Source organism: Cynoglossus semilaevis, chromosome 16 (genome assembly GCF_000523025.1).
Source record: "Cynoglossus semilaevis isolate Cse_v1.0 chromosome 16, Cse_v1.0, whole genome shotgun sequence".
Classification (NCBI taxonomy): Eukaryota; Metazoa; Chordata; class Actinopteri; order Pleuronectiformes; family Cynoglossidae; genus Cynoglossus; species Cynoglossus semilaevis.
In genome coordinates, this window is record NC_024322.1 from 5,670,966 (window position 1) to 5,696,853 (window position 25,888).

At 39.5% G+C, this 25,888-nt stretch overlaps 2 protein-coding genes across 3 annotated transcripts in view; one reads left to right on the top strand and one right to left on the bottom strand.

The window, feature by feature from the left end:
- The first annotated feature begins 857 nt into the window (after window positions 1–857).
- On the top strand, window positions 858–20,455 carry itga4 (integrin alpha 4). Of its 2 annotated transcripts, none has more exons than XM_008328205.3 (29): window positions 858–4,281; window positions 5,466–5,678; window positions 6,164–6,282; window positions 6,391–6,491; window positions 6,841–6,973; window positions 7,680–7,747; window positions 8,005–8,137; window positions 9,287–9,372; window positions 9,502–9,564; window positions 9,653–9,793; window positions 10,002–10,110; window positions 11,045–11,139; window positions 11,254–11,344; window positions 11,420–11,465; window positions 11,576–11,730; window positions 12,438–12,592; window positions 12,708–12,857; window positions 13,463–13,539; window positions 14,041–14,182; window positions 15,031–15,132; window positions 15,513–15,589; window positions 15,703–15,792; window positions 16,174–16,261; window positions 17,008–17,115; window positions 17,247–17,369; window positions 17,615–17,740; window positions 17,906–18,004; window positions 18,265–18,384; window positions 18,658–20,455. In XM_008328205.3, exons 2-29 carry the CDS (start codon window positions 5,479–5,481, stop codon window positions 18,754–18,756), a joined length of 3,096 nt encoding a protein of 1,031 aa, XP_008326427.1. In that variant the 5' UTR covers window positions 858–4,281; window positions 5,466–5,478; the 3' UTR covers window positions 18,757–20,455. The 2 variants fall into 2 exon arrangements, with proteins under 2 accessions (XP_008326427.1, XP_024919435.1); XM_025063667.1 differs by having other exon boundaries at window positions 859–4,263.
- The window catches only part of cerkl (CERK like autophagy regulator), an 18,927-nt gene continuing 12,410 nt past the window's right edge, over window positions 19,372–25,888 (bottom strand). Inside the window, exons 7-14 of the mRNA XM_008328206.3 lie at window positions 25,717–25,806; window positions 24,026–24,203; window positions 23,817–23,882; window positions 23,398–23,432; window positions 22,929–23,037; window positions 22,739–22,835; window positions 21,298–21,497; window positions 19,372–21,100 (exon numbers count right to left, since the gene is read on the bottom strand). Coding sequence (XP_008326428.1) covers window positions 21,022–21,100; window positions 21,298–21,497; window positions 22,739–22,835; window positions 22,929–23,037; window positions 23,398–23,432; window positions 23,817–23,882; window positions 24,026–24,203; window positions 25,717–25,806 — 854 coding nt within the window. The 3' untranslated portion in view covers window positions 19,372–21,021. The remainder of the gene's footprint in view (window positions 21,101–21,297; window positions 21,498–22,738; window positions 22,836–22,928; window positions 23,038–23,397; window positions 23,433–23,816; window positions 23,883–24,025; window positions 24,204–25,716; window positions 25,807–25,888) is intronic.

Here is a 25,888-nt window from a genome sequence, read left to right on the forward strand (position 1 = left end):
CATTACATATACTCACAGCCTTTATGATGTAATAACAATGTAAGTAATATACTGTACATACTGACTAGGGATTTCACAGTGTGTAAAGGAGAATTAGATTTTTCATGTTTAACAGGATCTATTATCTCTTTTATTCTTTTGTCCTGATATTTAGACAAACGGTTCTCTCTCTTCCACTCTGACTGTAGCACTTTATCTGCTTCTCATCTGCTGTTCACCAGTTTATTGCCCTCTGACCCTCTGACCTCCCTAAGTGCAGACTGTGCAATGATTCACAGTGACCTCTATGGAACATCACAGGGCTCAACAGTTAAATAACTAACATCCTTTCACTGAAGGTTTCTGTTGGCTTTGTCGTAACTGGAAGAATCATATGATGGAGCTCATAAAGGCCATTGTTAATGAGCCCTACAGTAACTGACCTTTTAACTTCTTCCTTAATAATGAGAGCCATTCCGTCCACAGCTGAGCTGCATCGTTAACAGCCAGAAACAGGAATACAGATCATGGGATGTGTTTTTCATTTTCCTTTGCATCGTTCAAATTGTTACAGCTGTCTTTAGCATATTAAAGGCTTTCAAAGGGTATGTTCATAGTCTGGCTTGTGGACAAGTCCTGGCACTTTAACAGATTTGAAGTGGCCTAGGGTTAATTCCTCATTGTTTTCTGACCATTTTGATCATTTTCACAGCAATCAAAAACATCCACTATTAGTTAGCAGATTTCCATCCTATGTTGTATTAGAATTTAATTATTATTTTTGGCTAACCTTGGTTTGACAGTTGCATTTAACAATTGGGCACTTAACATTTTCCTGAACAAAATAAAAAGCTTTTCAGGATTCAGGATCTATCCTGAGTGACTTGGTCACAGGAGGACAGTACAGTAGGAGTCTGAAGTGACATCAATGTAAATCCCAGGTTCCATCAAATGTGGTTTTCCTCTCAGAAAATGTCTGGGATTCACATTACCACATTCTTTTATTTGTGTGATTGCATCCTGTCTTTAAAGTCCATTTCAAATGTGTCCTGCTCAGCTGGCTTTAGACCTTTTCTGAAATCACAGCTTTAAAAATGTAGGTTTGTACTAGAGGTGTGTCTGAGGGTGTGACTCAATCCCTCTTGATTTCACTCCCTTTCTCTTTCTTTCTCTCCCTCTCTCCCCCAGGCACTCATACAGTACACTCAGACAGCAGACATAACTCAGACTACTCTAAAAACATGTGGTCTTTATGAGCTAAACTGATGTCTGTGCCTATAGAAAATCACAAATCACTTCAATCTGGTGCACAATGGCCTTCTAAAATGGATCCTGGATCAAACCTGCTTTAAGGATGCAGTTGAGGGTCATTCAACAGGAGGAAATGCAACTGACATCAGGTTTATACTTCCAACATGATGACTGAATAAGATTTTCAGTCATGGTGACATTTTTTAGAGTGAAGCAATTGGAGATAAACAATACAATTTTCTTTACATTTATGATAAACACCAACTAATTACATTTCTGCACAATTTACAGTCAGTTTTCTGTTAGTTTTTAGTTAACAAGTGGTCAAATATATTACAAAAACATAACAGAAAGTTTTGTGAACCCAGGGTGGCAGTTGATAATGTCATCTCTTTCTACACAAAGTTGAAAAAATGCCTCTTCAAATCAGTTGCGCTGTCGAAGGACCACTTTATCTTTCAACTGATGAAACGGTCAACCAACCGTCCATGTATCAAATGAGGGCTGGCCCTAAGATGGAGGCATGTCTATGGTGCGTCAGTGTGGTGGGGTTTCATACAAATACAATGTAAGGACAGTGAGTGTGTGTGGGAGGATGGCAACAGTAGTTAGTCAGATTGCAGCATAATAAGTGCAGGGTCAGTGACAGGAAATACCAACAAACACTGCTGTGCCGAGTTTCTGTCCGACATTTACCCAAACAGTCTGCTACTCAACCGTGTTTCTGTCTGGAACTACCAGACTGAAGGACCAGACAGACGGTTACCAGACTACTGGCTGCTGTGAAGACATTTTTACACAAAGAATAAAAAAACATTGAATCTTTTATGATTCATTTATTGAATCATTTATTGAAAAACACTGCTGACTCACATGAGGTCCTCTAGGAGAGCTTCGTCGAGACGTCTACTCAAATTTCTAAATCATCTCACTGCTGCCTGAAACATACTGATATGTTTATGCTATTTCATTTAAGTGTCACAAAACAACCATTGAGTTAAGAGGTAGAAAGGTGAAGGGTTTGAGGTTTGGGGTCTTTTTGGTGTATTAGTTTTTAAATTTACGCTTTTCCTTTCAACATTCTTGTATATTTATTTTAAGGAGACGCCCTCCTCCACAGGGTGTCTTATTACTTACAAGCTATTCCAAATCTGAACACAGCAGTATTGTCAGGGTAGGGCGGGTAGAGGATGGATGGATGAATGGCTAGATGGTTGGTGGATTGAAATGTCACTTTCTCCATAACCGGTGTCAGTATAGGTGGCTGCCAGTGTCCAAATTATGTGCTGCAGTCCTTGTCAACAGGCAGTGAGTCACTGAGACCTGCCATAGCAGTAATGATGGCTCTGCTAAAGGCAAAATACACAAACTGCTCCTGAGATTTGCCCCCAACATTAAATTTTAAAATACAGCCCTAGGACCAGCCCCAAAATCAAAATTCAATTTTTTCTTGATCTTTAATCCTTGATTTTTACTTGTGGTATTAAAAATGACGCTGGCTGTTCTAGGCTGATAAAATGTGTTAGAGCTGAACATTTTAATGAACATCGACTGAGATGGCCAGGGTCATGATTTCAAGGTAACTCCAAGGTATAATGGTTTTGTAGGGCGGAAATTCCTGTACATTGTGCCTTGAGGAGCCAAATTGTCCCTGACTAATGCTGCTTGTGTATTGTTGCTGACCATGTCCACCAACCAAGCCTCAGTTTCCGTCTTATCTCCTGATGTCACATCCATTAGAAGAAGCTTATCCCTAATTATCAGTGTGGTGTCCCTAATAAAAAGAGTGTTTGTATGTTTCAGAGATCAGACAGTGAAATCAGATTACAACAACTGTCACCATTCACACTCTAGTGATAACTGTGGGGGTTAACACCCTGGGACAAAAATGCAAACACACACACAGCCATGAGCTTATGGGCGGACATTACAACAGTGGAAGGGAAACACCTTAGACATGGGAGGAACTCCTCCCTCCCTCCCTTTCTCTCTTTTCTCACCTACTCTCACAAACATACAGAGAATAACTGCATGGAGGTAAATGGGTATTTCCTAACATTTAAAACCAAGATCTCATAAAAAAAACGTCTAAGTATATATATAAAGGCTACAGCACTTTTGCTCTCTTTGATAAAAACTTTGTATTAATACAAAAAATACTATGTTTGGAAGACAATGCATTTTTAAGCCTCTTTCAAAGTCTAAACTATTTATGATACATTTTGAGCTCTCTTCATATCTCTCTTGGCCTAACAACGATAATATTTGATATTAACAAAATAATAACAATATTAACAGTATTACCATGATAATACTTTTACTTATCTTCAGGGTGTTACTTTATATTGTCCATTTCTGGTATTGTATTTAACTATTTTGACAACTTTTCATATGATAAATATACATTTTATTTGTTTTTTGGTCAAAATTAACCACCATGTACATGAGAAACAATTTTAATGACAGGAAGTTATTTTTGTGATAACCTAGCTGTACCACGTCTTTATGATTATTTAATATTATTACGTTGTTTACTAAACAATATGACGTATATAATAAGCTTTTGTTCCGACAAGAACTGTTTTTAATTTTAAAATAAAAGTCCTACACGAACGCGCGTGACACGAACTTACTCACGCGCGCACACGCCGAAGGGAAGGAGGGTGGGAGGGAGTGTCGCCTCCTCGCGCGCTGTTCAGTAGTTGAGTTTCATTGACTTCATCTGACACGGGAGATAACTTTACTTTTTTTAGGCTTATCGTTTTTCTGTTTCACATTTTAATTTTATATTTCGTCCTTCCCGGCTCTCCTCGAGGGTTACCGGGAGCCTCGTGTGCCGCTGTCTGACTCCACGCTCCCAGCGGCGGTTAATGACGGACCACAGTGGAAGAAGAAGTGCAACAGGAGGTTTAACCTAAAACCACTCAGACTCATACCGGGACCACAGAGGGTTTAACGGATACACCAGAGACAATTGTGGCCTTTTTCAGTCATGCCACCCCGTTGCTGACGGAAACCAAAAATCAACCCCAGGTGACTGCTATTTAAACGGTATTGTAATCTCTCTATTAATTAGTTTAGCCCGTAAAATAGTACGTTTTCATTCATTAAAACACCAAGGTGGGGCTAAAGTAATCAGATGTCACACATGACTACAACAAATGCTTTTGAACGTTAAGGACTTGAAAATGAGAAAACGTTTTGCTCTTAATCAAAATGAGTTAAAAATCACAGCTTAATTGTTGACAAACTAATGACAAATCGAGAAGTTTCTCAAGTCTTAGAAAAGATTAATCAATGTAATTGGTTAAAGAATAGACGAGAATAGAGAATATGAATATTAATAAGATGATGGGTAGATATGGTGAATGGTTACTATTATTACTGAAGTCACAATGTTGCCAGTTACATAGTGACTGTTGGGCCAATATTATAAGTGAACAGATGCCTCTTTGGATCTATGTGTTACTAGTGTTACAACTGTTACTGACTTTTTCTAGTGGGCTTACTGTGTAACCATATCCTGTCACACAGAGAGAGTCATACATTTCTTACATAGAGTCAATGACAAATTTATATAGTTGTTGTTGAAAGTTTAATCATTTATTACCTGAACGTGACAGATGTCATTCTTTCTGTGATCTTCTTGTCTCTCCTTTACTGCTTTTTTTGTGTCACAACAGACCAATAAGATCTGTTTTTTTATCTCATCTTCTGTCTCTTGCTTCTTGTCCTCTAACTTTAACCATAATCACCACTTCATCTGTTGTTAAAGCCACAAGTGCATTGGGGGTTCCCCAAGAGATGGCCTATATCCTCAACCCACCCTATCTCCTGCCTACTGTGAACCACTGAAACACCAGCCCTTCTTCATGTCCTCTCTGTCCTTATTCTTTCTTCAGCCTGGAAACTGATAGTTATTAAAGTCTTAGTGGTTGTTTTTTCAGTTGCTTTAATAGTGCAGACCACATGATATTTTTCTTTGATCCTCAGAATTTTAGAATTGAGTCACAGGCCACATTCGGAGAAAGGGCCACAAGTTGATTATCACTGCTTTATATGTATATTTATGTGCTAAATAGGCAGTTTTGATTGTTCAGACTACTTCAGATCTGTGGTTGTCCATTACATTTTCAAGAAAATGTATTCATCCTGTTGAAGTACAGTCAAGTGTTTGTGATTGTATAGGACTTGACGTCCTCATGGTCATATGATCTCTTTCTTGTGTGCTGTAGATCGTCCGTTACCATGTATCATTCAGCTTTCCGTGCTGCTGTTTGCTGCAGTCTGTTCCTGGTTCTGCTGCAGTTTCTTGTACAATTCCTGTTGCTGGTCAATCATGTAGAAGGATACAATCTGGATCAGGGCCACAGTCTGGAGTTCAGTGGTCCCTCTTCCTCCATGTTTGGCTACTCAGTCCTGCTGCATCGCCACAAATCTCACAAATGGTCTGTATCTCTGTGGTTCTTTAGTGTTTTTTTCTGGTGATTTTAACTCATGGGGACAGTTTAACAAAAGTGTTGTAGTGTTCACATTCTAGTTGTAGGTTCCCCAGATGTGTCATAAATTTCTCACCTTTTCCAAACTTTTTGAAATTTGCACATGTTAAAATAGACATCTGGAAACAATGATGTGTGTAATGAGCTCATCACTGGAAAGCAGAACTTAATTTCAGTGCATTGTATGTGTGTATCTTCAGTTGTAACCTTTGACCTGAAAATAAATGACAGCTGCTCAGACACGGCAGATCAGTTTCAGTCAATAGCTGCCATCTTAACAGCGTGTTTGAGGGTGAATGTGTGTGCTTGGGTGTGAATGCTAATTACCCAGTTCTTGTCAACGACAGAGGCCCTTTGATCGTTCTCACACAGATGCTATTCAGACATGGAACAGACAGGCGGATTTGGTATGACCCTCTCTTTCTGTCTCTCAGGTTGGTGGTTGGAGCCCCAGTTGCAAACACCTCCTCCAGTCATGTGCTGCAATCTCCAGGAGCAGTTTTCCGCTGCAACATTACTGCTGAATCCCATCACTGTCACCCCATGCCTGCAGGTATATCTGGTTTTTATTTGACTTATTATCGCCTCTATACATTTACATTTATTAAACTTCTATTCTCAACTCCTCCTCATCTCATCTCATGGTCATGTGTGTGTGCAGATGTGTTAAACTGTGGGAAGACATGTGAATCAGAAAGTGATCACCAATGGCTGGGAGTCAGTTTGTCCAGACAGCCTGGAGACAACGGAGGACACATTCTGGTAACGACAACTTCCCTCTCACTTTATGTCTGTCTCTTTCGCACATACACACACACACACACACACACCTACATTGACTCATATAAACACTTCTGGGTGACCACAGAGCCAGAGCTTTACTTGTTTCCGAATGTTTGACAAAGCTATTTATCTATCTATTGATCAATCGATCAATCGATCTTTTGATCTATTGATCAATCTAGCTAGTCTAATCTAGAGAGAGAGAGACTATTGATATCACAATGTCATGGGAATAACACAATTGTTTTAAACTTGTGATTTTGTTGTTGACAATGAGTTCTTGTCACATGTTGTTAGTGTCCGTGCGTGTGTGTGTGTGTGTGTTCAGGCATGTGCTCACCGCTGGAAGAATGCCTTCTACTCAAAACAAGACAGTCAAAGCAACAAGCTGCCTCATGGAGTCTGTTATCTGTATGGCAGTGACCTGAAGCATGGTCAACCCATCATCCCATGTTACAGAGGTACACACACGCACAAGTATCTTTGTAAAATTACACACAAAATTAGTGCTGTCACTCCAATCTTGTACAATGCAGTTGAGATAAGATAATGACTTATCTAGATGTACCTAATAAATCAAAGTGGATCTTTATCTTATGACGCTTATTAGCCTTAGCTCATAAACAGACCTGAAATGACCAATTATTGGACTGTTGTGAACCAATGTTCTGATAAACATTTTAGCTTCCCAACAGTGTTGCTGCATCGTTCTTGAGTTTTACCCATAACCTAAATATCAGTCTAATTTTCTCATACATTCTTGTTTTTTTCTTCTTCACTTGTTGCGGTGGGTAAGGCCTCCAGCTGCTTCCATCAGCTCACTGTGTCTGTTTACTGTTTAGAGCTCAATACACCAAGTTTTTATTATTGCCTACAGCAGTTAGAAACAAGAAAGCAAAAGTTATGTGAGCGGTAAGAGTTAAAAAACAGTAATGACCTGAAACTTTGTCTCTTAACTGTTAACTAAAAGCCAGGGATAGATCACCATCTACTCAGTACCAGCAAAAAATATATAGCATTTATGTTGTGCATAGGTGTCAAGTCCCTGTGTGAGAAACAGCAGCTGTTCAGTTGTATGAGGAAATCATTTGAGCTTCAGCCTGATAACTGTTTGTTCACCTTCACCCTATGACACATCTATACATTCTTTGTCTATGGCTGTTGCAGACCACCAGAGGAAGTTCGGTCAGGATTACGGGTCATGTCAGGCGGGTATTTCAAATTTCCTGACAGAGGTCAGTAACCCACATTCAACACCATTTCAAAGTCTGACTTCTCTCTGCTATGAGGAACCTACAGAAAATGTCTTGTGTTAGTGTTTTTTTTATATGTATTAGTCTATGCTGTTTGTGGGCCAAATTAGAGTGTCATATGTGTTTGATTTGAGACTGTACTGGCCCACTCTCTGGGTATAGATTATTAGCTTCCTACGAGAGTGTATTTATATTTATATTACATCATGGAAACTATTAAATCTGGTTGTTTTTCTCAGGATCTAATCATCATGGGAGCCCCTGGAACATCTTATTGGACTGGCTCTGTACTGGTCTTCAACACGTCTAGTCTAGAAATGTCAGGATACCTGGATTATGAAACTGGTGCTGTCACCTTTGGAAGCTACTTAGGTAAAAAAAAAAACTTGCTGCTACTACTAGCTGTGTTTATCTTGATTGTTACTAATGTACTGGGTATATGTCAAGGAAAAATACTGCCAATAGAACGAATGATGATTACATACATCTCTGTTTTTCCACACATTTTATCACTTAATTGGTATTTTTTTCTGTTATTATTTCAAACTTAAAAACCATGCAACCCTTAACTTAAAAAAACAACGTCTGTTATTATTTCAAACTTAAAAACCAGTTAAGGGTTGCTTAACTTAAAAAAACAACAAACAACCAAAGCAGTAAGCAGCATAAACACGACTAATGATGGTACCAATTTATAACAGTGCAGCTTGATGTCAGAACAAAGACTGCATACACGTGTTACTTATCTCAGTTTCACTTTAAAGCTCTGTTTGTGTGGGGGAGTCTTTTCACAACCAGCTGCAGCTGTGCTGTTTTGTTTTTTATTCCACTCATTCGCTGATGCTGTACAGTGATGCTCTCTATTCACCTGGCTCTCTGCCCCAGACTTAATTTCTGCTGAAGTCTTATCATACTTTCAGATGGTTACTGTTCAGACTGTGGGCTGCCACTAGGTGCAATTTAAGCAACACATCATCCCAGTAAAAGTCAAATAGTAGTTAGATGATTGGCAGATGGTTAAATAAAAGCAATGTAAAAAATGTTTATATGGGTATGCAGTTTAACATACAGTCTGAAAAAATATTTTAAAAAGTGGTGAAATTTGACTGAAATTTGACTTGAAAGTTAGACTTTGTAAAGTAGAAATGAACTGGAAGTGTTAACACTGAAGGTGTTGCAACTACAACACATGTGGCACACTTTACAGTGGACAAAGACTTTCAGTCATGTACCAGAAACCACATCCCACAAAGACATACACACACAAAATTACACAAACACACATGCACAGTTTTCAGATTTAATTTTCAGTTACCACAGTCCTATCAACTGCATGTTAAGTAAAAAAAAAAACAACAACCAGGAAAGTCAAACTCAAAACACACAAGCTGGATTATTTACAATTTATTGTATTTTTGGGTCATTTTCATTTATGTCCCCAGCTCTCATCTCTCATGTCAGTGCAAAAAAATTCTTAGAGTGAAAACTCATCTCGCAACACTGTGCACTGCTGCTGTTTAGGTTACTCTGTTGGAGCTGGTCACTTCCTGAGTCCTGCTACAGTGGAGGTGGTGGGTGGAGCACCACAGTATAACCAACGAGGAAAGGTAGCACCTGTTCCTTTCTGTCTTTATTACTATCTTTATGTTTGTACATCGTCAAAGCACCTCACTTCGACCTGATGAGAAAAGTTCTTATGTAGTATCTTAGTGTTTGTGTGTATCGTTCATGTACAGGTATACATCTTTACTATTGAAAACAACCATCTGCGAATTGTCTCGGATGTGGCGGGGGAAGAGGTCAGTAGCTGCTTAGCAATACCATTCTCTGTTTGCAGAAAGTCAGTTACTCAGCAGTTTATGTGTGTGTGTGTGTGTGTCTTTGCAGCTGGGATCCTACTTTGGCTCCAGTGTTTGTGCGGTGGATGTGAATGCAGATGGTTTGTCAGATCTGTTGGTCGGTGCTCCACTGTCAACGGGCGCAGTCAGGGAGGAGGGGAGAGTCCATGTGTACATCAATCAGGGGCAGGTGAGTACATGTCCGTCACATGTATCAGAGCAGGACAGAGTGAAAAGACTGTTATTACGTATGGCTGTGTCCCAGACTTTCATTACGCTGGGATAAAGTTTGTCACTGTTAATAGACATAGTTAATATTCAAAAAGACTGCATAATTGACAAAGCTGTTTTCAATCACTTCACTTTTTATCCCCTGTGTTTCATGTTTTCTGACTCAGGCACAAATGATGGAGGCGGACTATCAGCTGAGTGGCAGCAACGCCTACGCTGCACGTTTCGGAGAAACCATCGCTGACCTGGGAGACCTGGATGACGATGGTTACAATGGTAAAAATCCCAAGATTGCAGCCATTTCATTTTTAAGTCACTTGTTACTGGCAAACAGCATAAATACTGCCAGTGTTGATAAAAACACAGGTACTATAGTTTTTACCATTATAACTGAAAATATTGACGCAGCCTTGAAGACTATCCAGATTTAATCTGTTAGAATTCCATAACAACTACTATAACTGCTACTGGACAAATGAAAGTCTGACTAAACACACATTTGTTTTTTTCAGTAACTGTGGGGCGAGAGCACAACCCGCCCATCAGCAATGGTAGCAGCCACTAACAGCCATAACTAGAGACATGACTGTGACGATAACGCAACACCCCACACGTAAACATAAACAGAGCCAATGCCATCTGTGTGTGGTGTGTGTGCATGCGAGGGGGGTGGAGTGTGTCATTAAATTCATTAAAACTGTAATGACACGCTCTGGCTGCTTTTTAACTGTACACTGACCCTGCCTTCTAATCTACCACACATAGATAAAACCCACGTGTGTGTGTGTTCCTGGAGCTGCCTCCTTGAAAAAAAAAAGGGTTACGAATCTCGCATCTTCAAAAGACTCAGGTTGAATATTAATCAGCCCTTCTGGTGTTTTCCCATACATTTGTACTAATACTGCGCCGTTTTACCCTAACAATTATTTTTAGGTTTGGGTTTTAGTTCAAAGTTTCCCAATGGGTGGGCAGATGTGAGATTGAAAAAGTACTCACGGCCCATCTGGTGCCTTTGCCTGTAATTAAGTAAGGTACACTGAATGTACAGATTCCTGTAGTGTCACAAAACGTTAAAAATGGCTTTAACATGTCATTCATTTTGAGTCTAATTTGAGTCTCCAGTCTTGGCTGCTGGCTTCACCAAGAGATTCAATTTTTAATTATCTAATTATTGATAGTTTTAATAGATAAGTCGAATGTGTTCTCACAGATGTTGCAATCGGCGCCCCACAAGAAGACGATCTAAAAGGAGCCATCTACATTTATAATGGCAGGAGCGACGGTATTTCACCAACTCCATCTCAGGTAGTGACTCTTTGCAGAAGATGATCATATGCAATGTTATTGTATTCACACCATCTCCGTAAATTAGCTCGCTCTTTAATTTATTAACTTTACTGTACATGTGTGTGTTTCCAGAGAATTTCTGGGTCAACTTTGGGTCGTGACCTCAGGATGTTTGGGCAGTCGCTGAGCTCTGGCATCGACATTGATGATAATGGCTACCAGGGTAAACCTTACGGGCTTCTTACTCTGTGTGTGTGTGTCTTAGATCTGATTTGACCCAGATTAAACTCCTCTACAGATTTGGCAGTGGGCGCTTTCCTTTCAGACTCAGCTGTGGTTCTGAGGTAAGACTCCAAGTCAGTGCAGCATGAATACATTTGGTACATATCTACAAGACATAACTGGATAAATTACACATGATAACAAGGTTAATGTCTCCTTTTTTTAACTCCAGGACTCGTCCAGTGATTCAGGTGAAGGCGTCTCTGGCTCTTCCTGAGCAGATAGACCAGAAGACCATGGTGTGTCGAGGCCACAAGACTCCAACTGTCTGCTTTAACGTTACCGTCTGCTTCTCTGTCAAGTCCAGGCAGTACAAAGGAGTCATAGGTTACTATTATTATTATTATTATTATTATTATTATGTTATTATTATTACTTAAAGTAGTACGTTTTGTATAAATCGGACAGACAGCAACTGGTACGACACAAAGGACGAAACAACCAAATAATTTTTCGCATTCATGCTTGGAGGAGTTCAGGGCAGCAAAGGCTTCTGGGTTAGGACTTCTTACAAAGTGAACTTTTGCATTTCAGTTCTATATATATCCACCCAGACGGCTGTGGGTTCACATATAGTACAGGAGGGATAGTGAAACACAAGACACTATACGTGAGGTGAAACTAGACCACTGTCTGTGCTGTCACTACCCCAGCCCCGACCAAAAAAACTCCTGTGTAATTGAATACGCAGTATAATCTTCCTTTCCCTCAACTGTAGGAACCTAGAAATAATAAATATGGAATTTATGGCATGTGTGCAGCACGAATTGGTTGTTAAAAACAAAATGTAGACAGTAATGATGCACTGTGGTAATACTTTACTGATAATACAGATCATAGTATTAAAGCAATATTAATGGATGTTCTCAGTATATCAGTATCAGTGGAAATTACTAGGAGAATGTCATTTCTGTGTGAAGCTGCTGTGGTTGTACTGACATTAACAGTCCAGTACATGTATCGCACAAGTTGTGATAACACCATTTACCTGCCACTATCTTTCCTACTAGAATTATTTTTCCTTCCTTTTCCAGATCTTCAATATAATCTGACCTCTGACCTTCTCCATAAACCATCCTTCCCTCATCGTTTCTATTTCCATGGAAATGGCTCGTCCAACAGCACAAGAGGTCATGTGAGGGCAAGACAAGGTCATCTGACGTGTACGACACACGTGGCTTACCAAAGGGTATTTACAACCACACACACACAAATATGTAAAGAACACATACAGAATGTAAATATGAATGACTGATAACCACACCTAATGTTTTATTGATTTTTAATATGATTGGATTTTACAGAAAGACGTGAGGGACATTTTCACTCCTGTTCAGTTTAAAGTCGCCTACGGTCTCAAAGAAAACAGCCAGAGAACACATTCCAAACACTTCCCTCCTTTGAAACCAATCCTGCAGCAGAGCAAGGGACAACAGAATACCATCACCAACCAGGTACCAGCTTTAAGACAATCAGTAAGACAAATTAGTTAAGTCTAACAGAATGTTCTTAGAGTCATAAATGGTGGGGATTACTGTTAGTGGCTTTAATATTGCTGGATTGGATGGTTTGGTGGGCCAGAGTCAGCCTGTGGGCCGCCAGTTGATAACCATGGTCATAAATGATCAATAATCCTGAACTTGCTCTTCATAATCAAATGAGTGAGTGAATAGTTTTGAATCTAGAGCTAGCAGTTAGTCTGGAGCTAATAGGATTAACGGAAAATACTCTTTATCTGTGTCGTGTTCTTGTTCAAGTTCTTATCTTATCTTATTATAAGGTAGAAAAGGACTAATCCAATGTCAGCTCCTCCACATACAGCCATAAGCACTTCCTGCTCGTCCAGAGGAGCGTACAGCTGCGGCGCATTAGCCGTCATTAGTCATCTCATCCTGCCTTTGCGTCAGGTTCCACTGACTCAGGGAAACAGCCAGACCAGTTACGATGCAGGAAGTTGAGGCTAAAGTTAGTCATCAGGACATTTCTGCTCAGACGTAAGACACAGGTCAGAGGTCACTTTCAAATCAAATGAACCTCTTTTGATTTTTCTTTCCCTCAGACACAGTTTGCTCGATCCTGTTCTCTGCTGAACTGTTCCACCAACATGCAACTGTCGGCTGAACTCATGCTTCCAGAGTAAGAACACAGAAACACACATACACAGCAGGGTCATGGGTTTGAATCCCAAAGAACAACTGATGGAATATTGAAACAGACGTGTAGTTGATTATTTATGAATTAAGTGGCATCTGTTATGATGATGATTAAATGATTTTTTAATGAAAAGGGAGACATAAATAACCTCTGGAATTATCAGCCAGTGTTAGGTGTGTGGCCTTCACTCAGACTAACACATGATGTTAATTAGCTGCAGGCTAATTTCAGAGGATTTATTTAGGACAGCTTCAGTGGGCAGCGCTGCTTTTATCTTGGACTTCTCATTCGATGCTTTTTCAAAACACTACCATATGACTGTATTTCTGACATGTGGTGTTGGTCTTAAGTAAGTTTGATGTTTTAACAGTAGAATGACTCTATTACTAAGTGACATATTTATTTTTTCGTCTGTCTGCAGAAGATATTTATTTGGTGAGAACATGAATAGAACATGAGTGTGTTTGTTGTTTGTGTCTTCAGTCAGCAGCAGTTTTTTGCTCTGGGCTCTGGACAGACCATCATGTTGAAAACAACCATGTTAAACTCTGGTGATGACGCCTTCCTGCCACGACTGATGCTGCAGTTCCCAGACAACATCCACTACGTCAAAGTACTGCAGAACGTAAGTTAACCCTGGCCCAACTGTACTGTGATCAGGATAAGGATCCTTCACTTAGGTTGGAGTTCTGTTCCTATGGTGCGTGGTAACTCGATTTCTGCTGTTGGAAAAACATACCGTACATATGTTACTGACCTATGCTAACACAGTCTGCAAACATCCAAATGCTGCTCTAACCCTGAGGTTTGATGGCAGCAGTTTGTATAACAAGTGATTAAATAAAATAATTGTAATAAAAGTTTGATTTCATACAAATTAGATTGTATTCTGTTAAAAAAACATTACAAAAAGAGAAGCTGTTGGAAACTTTTGATACATCCCCAAGCTTGAATAAATAAAAATAAAATGTAGGCCTATAAAAAAGATGACTCATTAAATTAGTCCTATTTCTATGAAGACACATGTTGACAGTATGATGAAGAATGTTAGAGTCAGCAGCCTGTGTTGTCAGAAACAATGTAAAAGAGTTTTTCTCTGCTTTGTTACTGACATGAATCATTTATCTGTTGATTTAACCATTAAAAACTCATAGCTCTTCTTATGGTTCACATTTTCACTGTAAAACTACAAACCACATGCATGAAAAAGTACTTTAAACTGGAATCGATTTAGAGATTTTCATTTTTGTATTTTAAAAAAATGTTGAATTAAGACCATTGCCATTATACAATTTAGTCAAGTCATCATCAAGATTGCCATTACTTCAAATAAATACATGACTTTACACATTCAAGGTTCATATCTTGACATCATGTCAGCTTGATTTTGGTAAAATAATCATCTTTGATAAATGTTGAAAGAAAAAATAACAAAGTGCAGAGAGTGATGTGCCTGTGTGTCTTTGTTTGCAGCAAGACAACACGGTGAACTGTGATGTCACACAGGAAGTCAACAGTACAGCAGTGGTTGTCGACTGCAGCGTCACCAGCTTCCTGCTCCTTGCCAAGGCTCAGGTCAGGCTCAAGTGTTTAAAAAAAAAGTTCTAAATGAAGTGTTGGTGTGTGAACCACTTAGGTTTAGGGTTCACTTATATATAATATATTTATATACATATATACAGTCCTGTATATATGTCCTGTTAACCTCTGTCAAAAACTAAAACCCTACAGTGACTTTGTCCTGTCAGCAGATATTAGTCTCATTCCCTTTTTTCTCAGTAAATGTTGTGAAATGCTCAGATATTTCCCCCAAAGTCAGACAGAACAGCAGTTTTAAATGTGACATAATAACATCAACTTCATAGACAAGTTCTGTTAATAGTCACTGAGGAAGTGAAAAGCCGTCCTGCGGCCGTCTTTGCAGTATTTTTTTACCAAATTCTTCTGTCTTGTAGATGAATATCAACTTCTTATTGGACGTGAGCCAGAACAGTACACCAGGTGACATCAGCATCCACGTGAACACCAGCAGGTAAGAGGCGATATCACCACTGCTTAAAAAAGAACTTTCTGGCTACAAATGAATTTTCACATGTCAGAAGTGCTTCTGACCAAACTTGCTTTCATTTATTTTCTTTCTTTCAGTGATAACTATGAGAAAGAGGAATATCTCCATGACAACGCCCTCAGTCTCCTGCTTCCTCTTAAGTATGGAGTCAACATTAACTTCCACGGGTGAGACAGAAAACAGGGCTGTCACTGTCATTAGGCATTCATATGAAAATGAATGAAATAAATGTATTTAAAAAAATAAATCTAAATATAATGTGAAAAAGGAAATTTAAGAAAATAAATTATATTTAAATAAGAAAAATAGATGATGATGCACTATGATTTTCATTCTTAAATCAATAATCCCTGTCTGCCTGTCTCTCTGTCTGTCTGTCTGTCTGTCTCTCTATCTGTCTGTCTGCCTGTCTGTCTGTCTGTCTGTCTCTCTATCTGTCTGTCTGCCTGTCTGTCTCTCTGTCTGTCTGCCTGCCTGTCTGTCTGTCTGTCTGCCTGTCTGTCTCTCTGTCTGTCTGTCTGCCCGTCTGTCTGTCTGCTCCTCTACAGTTATGTGACTCCTAACTCTTTTGTGTTTGGAGATGAAGAGCTGACTCCAGTTGAATGTTACGCTGAAACATTCAATTATACATATAAGGTAAAAACATCTCTGGCTTAAACATTTCTGAGGATTCCTTCGTTTGTCATGGCTGGTGTTACATACATAAAAAACAAAATAAAGATCTTCAGAAGTAGAACTATGAAGCTATGCTATAGAGTAGCGATATGTCAAATGTTAAGATATATTCCACATATGTATTGTTTTATTTTAAAAAACAATATTATGTTAACAATACTGTGCTCTAAGCTATTCTCACGGCTCAAGACTCTTCACAGTTTTTACTGGAAACATTCAAAATCCTAAAAACTGTATTCTTACCAAAAATTAAAAAGAAATGAAAATGTACTCTTCAGTGAATTTTTCTCATTGTGGCAAGTTTAAAAATATATTTTTAAATGAATTAATTTTAACTGCCTTGCCCTTTCTGCATTAGCTCCATGCCTACAAAGGAGGCCTAGTCAACACCTTGAATAGAAGTATGTAAACAATATTTCGAAGAAGCCGTTTTCTAACCTCTGAGGGAAACTCAGAGGGCTGCAGAACCTCTGGGAAGAATTTTCACAGCCTTCAAGTTTTATTTTTATTAAAATGCATCACAAGGAAGTTAAACCAAATTTTGTAAAACACTGCAACATAAATAAATCAGTGAAGTGTGGGTGTAAAGAAAAACAGGAAGCACATTGAATTCATTTAGGCAGTAACTTTGATTTCACATCTGTGTTTCTGATCATCAGCTTTTAGTTCTGTGACTGATCTTGTCTCCTTGTCCCGACCGTCTGCAGGTGTTGAACTCTGGTCCCAGCAGGTCTCTGGACACAGTGGTTGAAATCACTTTACCAAAGATTCTGGCACCGTACAGACACAGACTGCAGCAGGTGGTCGACTGGCAGGTACGTCCACCCTATCAACACAAGGAGTTCAAAATATGTTATTGTAGTTTTTATTGAAGTACCTCAGAGTACATGTCAAATGTCTAGTACTCGTCAGTAAAACTTTTTTTTGTTGCCCCTGTCTGTTACAGTCGTCCCAAGGTGTGTGTTCCATCAGTGACTCCACTGTGTCAGTCATCGAGGACTGTGACGTCCCTCAGGCCTCCTTCATCAAACAACTCGTCTTCTTCTTCTCTTCCTCCACTCGCAGAATGGTGAGTTTGAATGCACATACACACACACCAACTCTACAGTTACTTTGTTTGAAAATAGAACTGCTAGGCACACATAGCATTTCTTGTTAGCAGCAGCCAATCAGAGTGTCCATAGTGTAGTGGCTAAATGCATAAATGTAAATATAAATGTAAAATTCACCTGAGGTGTTTAGAAGTTTTGTGAAACATTTGTCTCTATCCGACCGTCAGTGCATCTAAAATCTTGTTCCCTGCGGTTCATGCAGTTCTGTGGACGTGGTGATGATCTGTGTGAGCGGCTGGTGTGTCGTCTGGGTAACTTGGAGACAGGAAGAGAGGCCACGATCCAACTGGAGGCCAGACTGAACCCCGCTGTGCTTCTACAAGCTCCGGTAAAACACACACACAAACAGTTATCCACCTGCGTAACACACCAGATGTGTTTGTAGTAAAACATTAGCAGTTAATACAGAGGGAAAACAACATAAACTATTAACTATTATCTTTGTGGAAACATAAAGTGCAGATTAATCAAACAGTGTATTTCTGTGTCTCAGGGTCGTCACAGTACCATGATGTTGGAGAACACAGCCAGGCTGTCGTCACCTAAAGACGATCCAGACACTGTTCTCATCCAGAAACAACCGACAGCACAGGTGACGCACACACTGTGACCAATCACAGCTCAGAGCTTCACTAATACAAACACAGACTTCACAAGTCAAGGCTACACTGGAGTCAGAGTGGACCTGTGATAAACACACAGTGGTATTTCAATCACAGTGACACTTTCCATGTGATTGAATTTGTAGCAGTCCACGTGGTTGAAGGAGTGGATGGTGCTATTGTTTTACACCAAGGTCAATAGTTCTCTGGTTCAGTTTCACCATAACCGTATGTTGACTCACATCTGCAGGTGGTGGTCGAAGCTCTTTTTACACATAAACCGTCGATGGCGGTGAATGTTTTCATCATCGTGGTCAGTCTGGTTCTGGGTCTGATCATTTTGGCTGCACTCATCTGGTGTCTATGGAAGGTGAGGTTTACACACCATAGAGAATATTACTACAGTTACTACTACTATTGAATGGCCTATGTGGTTGTTTTAAATAAAAGTTGAGTCCACACTAATGTTTACTGGATTGGTTTAACACAGGGTCCGCAGGCCTTATGTTCTCATATTACAATCTGTGTAGAAATATACTGCAGTGTAATCTGGTGCAGTACAAAATCATTGGAACTGCAGTTTCCCATTGAATTGAGGTTGACGTAGTGACACGAGCCTCATTTTTCCACTCCTGTTTCTCAGGTTGGTTTCTTCAAGAGGGACCTGATGAAGAAGGAGGAGATGATGAGACACAGCTGGGACTACGTTCCTAAAAATGCTGATAGGGAGAGCTACTCCTAACGCCCTCTGTAACCTTTACACTTAATCTTCTATGACTCTGTGAGTATAAGTCGGTCTATTGACGCCTGGACACACGCAGTCAGACTCTATGAAAAGTGGACGATGATGACGTTCCATGAACTTTATTTTTACCTGATGTGCCTTCACTGAGATTCAGTATCTGCAGCTACATACAGAAGGTGGGATTAGAGAAAGGGAAATGGAGACATTCAGATCAAAAACATCCTGCAGTATCTTTGGAGTATGGAGAATGGATGACCTTCATACTCTCCGAGGGACATTTTTATCCACCTGCAGACCTCTACATGTCATTTAGACAAAGAAGGTCAATTGCTGGAAGCTGGACAGTGTGTACAGTTTATGTACTACATAGTACATAAGTACTGCATTATTTGACCTTAGAGTGGCTTACTTAAAAATTGGAGGAAGGTCACTCTGGGTGGAATGGACCCTCTGCTAAACTGTGAGCGAACTGAGAGCTTGCCCTGAAAAACAGACAGACTGTTGTAGCTTATTCTCTTCTTTGCACCATATATATAAATATATATATTATTTATCTTAAAAGGACTCGCAAGGACCTCATCAGTCAAATATTGAGGTGTTCACTGTCACTGCTTTTGTTTTCGCTTCAAGAGCTCTTCTTCTCTACAATTTTTATACAGAAAGAAAATTGCCTTATTTTAAGGAAAAAAAGATTTAAGACTGTGGACACAAAGTCCTAAAGTATACTGATGTGAAGGCCAAAAATGAGAAATATCTCCCCTGACCTGCTTGTGGTTTCAGATCCAGTCTTGGTATTGACTCATTTCAGTGAGTAGAACCTACTCTCTGACATCAGAGTCTGGTGTTTTCTGGGTCGGGGCCTGAAGTGTGGTGCATTTTGGGAAAACCCATTGTGTCTGAAGCGTGAGGCTAAGTGAATCATTTATTCACTCATCCTCTTATAGCCAAACTGTTACAACAGCTTTTCTTTGGAAACAATCTGAACAATTTCACAGGAAATCTTTTCGTGCCAAAACATTTGGGAACAATGTACGGCAATGCTTGACAAATAGGACGGAGGAAACGATCTGAGCACATGTAGAGTTAGGCTCAGAGGGAGGAATAGAGACCCGCCTTTTTATGAGCCAGGAGAGTCATTACATGTCACATCAGGATCCACTTTGAACGGTGTTTTTGCTGCAAAAAAACATCTTGTAACCTACTGTTTTAAACCACTGCTCCTTCGTATGAACGTAATTTATTGTTAAACAGTGCTTTCTAAAAAGAAACTTAATTTTACAAACAAATAAATGTACACAGATGTTTCAGCTGGATTCAGGTTTAGTTTCTTACTTTGTAATCTCTTGTATTACTATTGTAACTTAATTTTAATTGAACAGGAACAGATGCATCTTGGGTAATGTAGACAGCAACACTTAAAGCGACAGGGTTAAAAAGTGAAAGACTACTTGAAAGTATTTAAAAAATGTGTTTTAAATGTATTGAAAGTCTTTGGTGAGTGGTGTTCTGACGGTCTGTGTTCTGTGAATGCAGTTCAATGTGTTTAGTACAAATGCACATCACACACAGGTGTTTGATTTCTTTTTTTTAATGAATAACTTCTTGTTTTTGTTTGTGAAGTTGTTCCGCACTGTAGATCCTCACTGTATTTCCACCTTCCACCATTAAAAAGAAAAAAAGGTTTTCTATAAAAAAACAGTTTTTTTAAAAATCAAATCTAAACATCTGAATTGTAGTGTCAAAAATATACACATACAAGTGGTTAAAACTAAAAAGGTGCTGCTGGTGTAAAAAGACGACTTTGCTCAGTTTTAGGCCTGTTACTATTCTAACAGTACCACACTACAGACACACTCCATGCATCTGTTTGTCCTAGCTGTGTGTGTGAAGCAACCTTAGTATTTTAAAATCACTGTACATGAGTTAGAGCGACCCCTGCTGCTACAAAATTGTAACATAGTAAGAGCTCAAATGTGTTAGCTGCCCCACAGTTTTCTCTCCTTAGCAACCGTGCAAATAAATGATAAAACTGTAGGACAATGTTCAGGCAATAATTTCTAAAGAACAAGTGAGAACGTTATCATCTCAGGTGATCACTGTGAGCCCTGTTGACCACTGATGTGATGCATCCAGTGTGCCTGCAGCCTCCACAACATTAGCTCCCATTTTTCATCAGCATAGCAATGCTTCTTTGCAGGCACACACACACACACACTCGCTGAGACACACAAAAACACCCAATGAAGGCAGCCTCTGTTGGACTCAGATGCAGCTGCAGGACGCAGTGGTTTCAGCCTCGTCTATGTGCTCTCCATACAGAGTGATGAGTCTTGGGTGGACCCTAAATTTAACACACACACACAGAGGGAATGAGGTCATACAATATTCTCTTGTTCTCAGGTCAGAGGTCACTAACGCAAGACAGATAACCCTGATGACATCATCATGACCTCACCAGGGCTAAAGTATGTAATTAATTATTGAGAGGAACATTAGTTGTACTGTGGTGGTGTAATGGTGTTCCCTGCACCAAGGTACCTGACCAGAACTTCATTAGCAATCTCCACCAGCTCTCCATCGATGTTCCAGGGGAACGATGCTCCCTCTGAGCCGATGATAGGGGTAGTTTTGGAGTCTTCCTCCTCTTCGTTCTCCTCCCCCTCTGACCAGCCAGTCTGTGAGCGAGGGCGGACCCTCACTGCAGACACAGTGTGGGTCTCCACAAAAGAGAAGCTAAACTGCAGAAGGAGGAAAACAAAATCAGGGAGATTTTCAGTGCTCTTCCAGGTCAGGAAAAGATCTGTAAATGTTGAAAAGATTAATGATACAAGAGGATCCATAATCCCCTTAAAGCATGTTAGCTACACAATCATATGATGTCCAAGAGGAACAAGTCCTAACATTCATACTAACAAAAGTCTAAGCAGCAAACTATAAAGAATTTTAAATAGAACGAGTTTTACTAAAAAAAAATTAAATTAAAGCAGCACTAATTGGCCAGGATCACACAGTCAGGTACTGAGTTTTACTCATTAAAGACCTTATTAATCACCAGCAGTGGCTCAGCTTCTTCCTGTTTACTGCCCGGCGGTGTCTAATGTAATGCTGTGATTTTCTAGCAGGGGGCAGCAAAGTCCAAAATATATTTCTATCGCTTACCAAGGTCTATTTACAGTATTTATCTGCTTCCTTAAAACAACGATTTAAATGAACTTTTAAAAAAAACGTTTCGATTGAACTTTTACTCATAATTTCGCGTATTTTAAGATGCGTCCAAAAACCCTTAAAAAGGAGATTTAGTGAAAAATTATCGAGCTAACTGATCCTTGTGCTATACTCAAGATATTATGTAAATGTGTTTTTAATAAGATTTCGTGTTATAATAATGATGAACAAAAGCAAGCCCAGAATTATCTTAAATGGTAAAAGATAGCAAAAACTGTTTTTTGATAATTTGGTGATAATAATGTATAAATATTTTTCAGAAACTAGGTCAAAGCATTTGTCCAAAATATACACACCTAAGTAAAATATACGTATTAAAAATGCACCTATAAAATATAATATAACATAAAATACTTGCCCAAGTGCTGGATTTGGGATTTTGCCTTAGAGAGCATATGTTTTTTGTTACATAAAAATTCATCTGGAGGCTTTACAACATAGTCTTCACCTGACAGAACTGAACCAGGTGATACTAGACTCCCACACACAAGATTACATGTAACCTGGTTCTTAAGGATTCTTGATTCCTGTCACGTTTGATGCTGAGCCGTCCGTGTGTATGTAGGTCAGTCAGTAAACATCCTGTTTACTCTTTGGGACCATGATTGCCACACTGACAGTATATTTAGTAAGTAGGTTAGTGTGCAGCCTTACTGGCCAAGTCAAGCCAAACTGAACCAGGCTAATCACACAGGCTGACACAGCCTGGGGATGGTGAGGTCAAGAGTAGAGTAGTTCAGCCAGGTGTACTCACATGTCCACTGGAGGCACTGTATCGCTTCAGGTGTTTGATGAACTCTGACCTGGAAGTGTTTCCTACTGCTATCAGTGAAGCACTGCCACTGGTCAAACTGTTAAAAAAGTTAAGGAGAACATGGAGGTCACATATTACAGGACAAACGACACAACACACACATGACTTCCCATCATGCCCCTGTAGATACCTGGTGTCAGGGGCCAGGCCTTGAGGAGCATGTGGGCTCAGGCAGGGGATGGACATGATGCTAATGTTCAGGTACAGGCCTTCTCTGGTCGTCCACGTCTCCTCTTCTTCTACAATAACAACACAGGAAAAGACTAAGTGAAAAGACTAAAGGTAAGTTAAAGGGGCTTTTACACTTCTTTTAAGTGAAGTTGTATGAGTTTCTGAAACAGTCAGTGCTAAAACCATTAACCTGATGTCAACCCTGGAGCTAAAAACACTGACTTTCTTTTTCTTATCTTGGCCAGATGATTGGTTCATTTGCAAATTTGTGATATTGGGCTATTTTACACCTAATAAAGGCAGAGTGCTTTTTAAGTGCAAAACTCTTACAATGTTTTCTCATACTAGCTGCTAGTGCTAATACCAAGTGTCTGATACTGATGCTATGGTGACTATAATGTAGATAAAGTAAAAACCTTGTCTCTTACCTGAATCTGTTTCCTGGTCTAAACCATTCTTGTCTCTGTAGAATATGAAAACAAATGGTGTTTATGTTTTTGTTAAAAGTGTTTTACTTTAGATATTATGAAGACGTTCAGTTTAAACTGTACTTTTGGATTTTCTACTAAATGTCCTTACTTGAGGTTTATTATTAACTTTAACTCTTAAATGTGAGAAGAAAAAAAAAGAAAGTGACTTTCCCAGACAAACACTCCTGTCAGTGTAATCTCAGGCATCAAAGTAACAAATTGATCTACAGATTAACTCCTTCATTAAAAAAACAACATTTAAAAGTCCTTACTTTAAAATATAATATACTCTATATAACGCAGCATATCTGAAGAATTACAATGTCTTTTTACAGACAAAATAAATAAAAAACAAATACATAAATATTGTTTCTCACCGGAGTCCAAACAGATCCCTGCTTGATGTTTTCACTGGTATGAAAGACAGCTGACAGTCTTCTGGTCTGAGGAGAGAAAAGAAATACTAATGTTCATGTTGAGTGCAATATTTTTTTATTATCTTGAAGACAAAATAGTAAAGGTCAGGGAATGCTCTTTGGCAGCAATAATATGTGGATGAAAGAATGACATCTTGGGAGAAACTTACTTTAATCTAGCTAAAGTTTTCACCACTGCATACTCTCGTCTCCGTGATGATGACATCCACCTGTTCTTCTCCGCCCGTGCTAGACTCTGTCCACCGAAGCCAAACATGGCAGAGAAACCATAACGCACCAACTGACCAAGAGACGTGAAGCTGCACATGTCCACCTGCTGCTGGTGACCTGCGTGAGTGAAGGACAGAAGTTGGAGGTGAAAACAGTGGATAGATGTCATCTGCACGACGGTCAGTGTTAGGTCTAAACTGTTTAACTCAAACTGAACTATACCTTAAGCTCCAGATAGAAAAATCTGCCGTAGACTGTATATAAAAGATGGACGTTCTGGTCCAGTCTCATTCATTTAGAATCCAGAAAACTGCCCTAAAACTAAGTTATTTTCTATTGTCGTTTTATTTTTTTCCTCATGGAAGACACACTGATTCATGTAACAGTGAAATCAGTAAAACAGACAGTCAGGGCTTATTCCGTTTGACTGCTTACACACACACACACACAAACAGTGCCATCTGGCCTCATACCTGTCGTAACCTACCAAAGTGTTGTCTCTCCACCTGTCTGTCTGACGGACCACTTGTCTGTCTCTCTGGACTGAGTCTGATTTCCCCACCATATGGCATTCTGTCACTGTGTGTGTGTGTGTGTGTGAATCCCTGCATGAATGTGTTGTGAGGATTAAAGCAATGATGGTCAGTGTGTCAGTGAGCTTCAGCCAGCATCTACTCCATAGGGTGCATTATTCATTTTTCAAAAACATGTAGTATTTTGCAGTATATTAGCTTACAATGTATTTATAGGTATCATCAAGTACAGTATGATTCGCCATTCAGTTACACTGTAACCTCCTCTTGGCACTTTGGTTGAGGAAAACTGTGACATTATGTAATTTCACTGTTGTCAGGCAAACTAAACTTCTCAGGAGACAAAAAAGACACCAACATGTTACATGTGTTCCTGTGTGTATAAATAATATTGATTTGAACACCAATAACTACTGTAGTAGAAGATGATGACAGTACAGTGTGACTGTTCAGGTGTGTTTATGTGGGTGTGTCAAGAACACATCTCGTCTCTCCTTCTGTCCGTGGGATCAGCTTCCTGCCTGGGAATTTGAAATTTCCTCTATTGTTGAGGAATTATACTCATTAAATACACAGAATAATCCCATCTGTCAAACACACACACACACACACACACACTGTGACCCACACAAACCCTGCTTCCACTGTTAATTAGTGCTAATGAACCACAATCCCACCACAACCTATCGTTCAGACACATCTGAAAGTGGGTGGGGCATATGAAGTAGGCGTGGCAGCACAGACTAAACCTGTGATTTAAAGAGAAACTGATCCTACCTTTAGACATCTGTCTGCATCCTACTCCCCCTTCCTCACTCCTCCAGCCCCCACCCAACACCCACACCAGTCGCCTTCTGTTTTTGTGTTCCAACCAGTCACCACTTTCAGTTTCCATTAGCCAATCACACTAAGGTTAGCATGGAAACATGGCTTTGATTGGCTCACTGAAAACCAAAACAAGTCCAAGTGTAATCAGTCAGTGACAGGGAGAACTGTTGGAGGTTAACAGTATTTATGATCCTGTTCAGAGGAGGTCAAGGTATAAGATAGACCAAGAAAACATAGAAAGGAAACAATAGAATTACAACAGGTAGAACCTAGAATGACATGCAGGGCCGCAGTGACTGGGTCTCTGACTCCATGGACAGAACAGGAAACCACGTCCGTAGAGCCTGTGAATATCAGAGGCAATAACAAACATACGTCACTTGTCAATCATGGCAGACATTTTTTACATACTGTGCGTAGATCTGTGTGATATAGCTCTAT

Coding starts and splice junctions, on each gene's coding strand:
- itga4 (XM_008328205.3), top strand. CDS start 5,479: ATGTATCATTCAGCTTTCCGTGCTGCTGTTTGCTGCAGTCTGTTCCTG. Junction 12,593..12,707: donor CACACGTGGCTTACCAAAGG/GTATTTACAACC, acceptor TGGATTTTACAG/AAAGACGTGAGGGACATTTT. Junction 18,385..18,657: donor TCATCTGGTGTCTATGGAAG/GTGAGGTTTACA, acceptor CCTGTTTCTCAG/GTTGGTTTCTTCAAGAGGGA.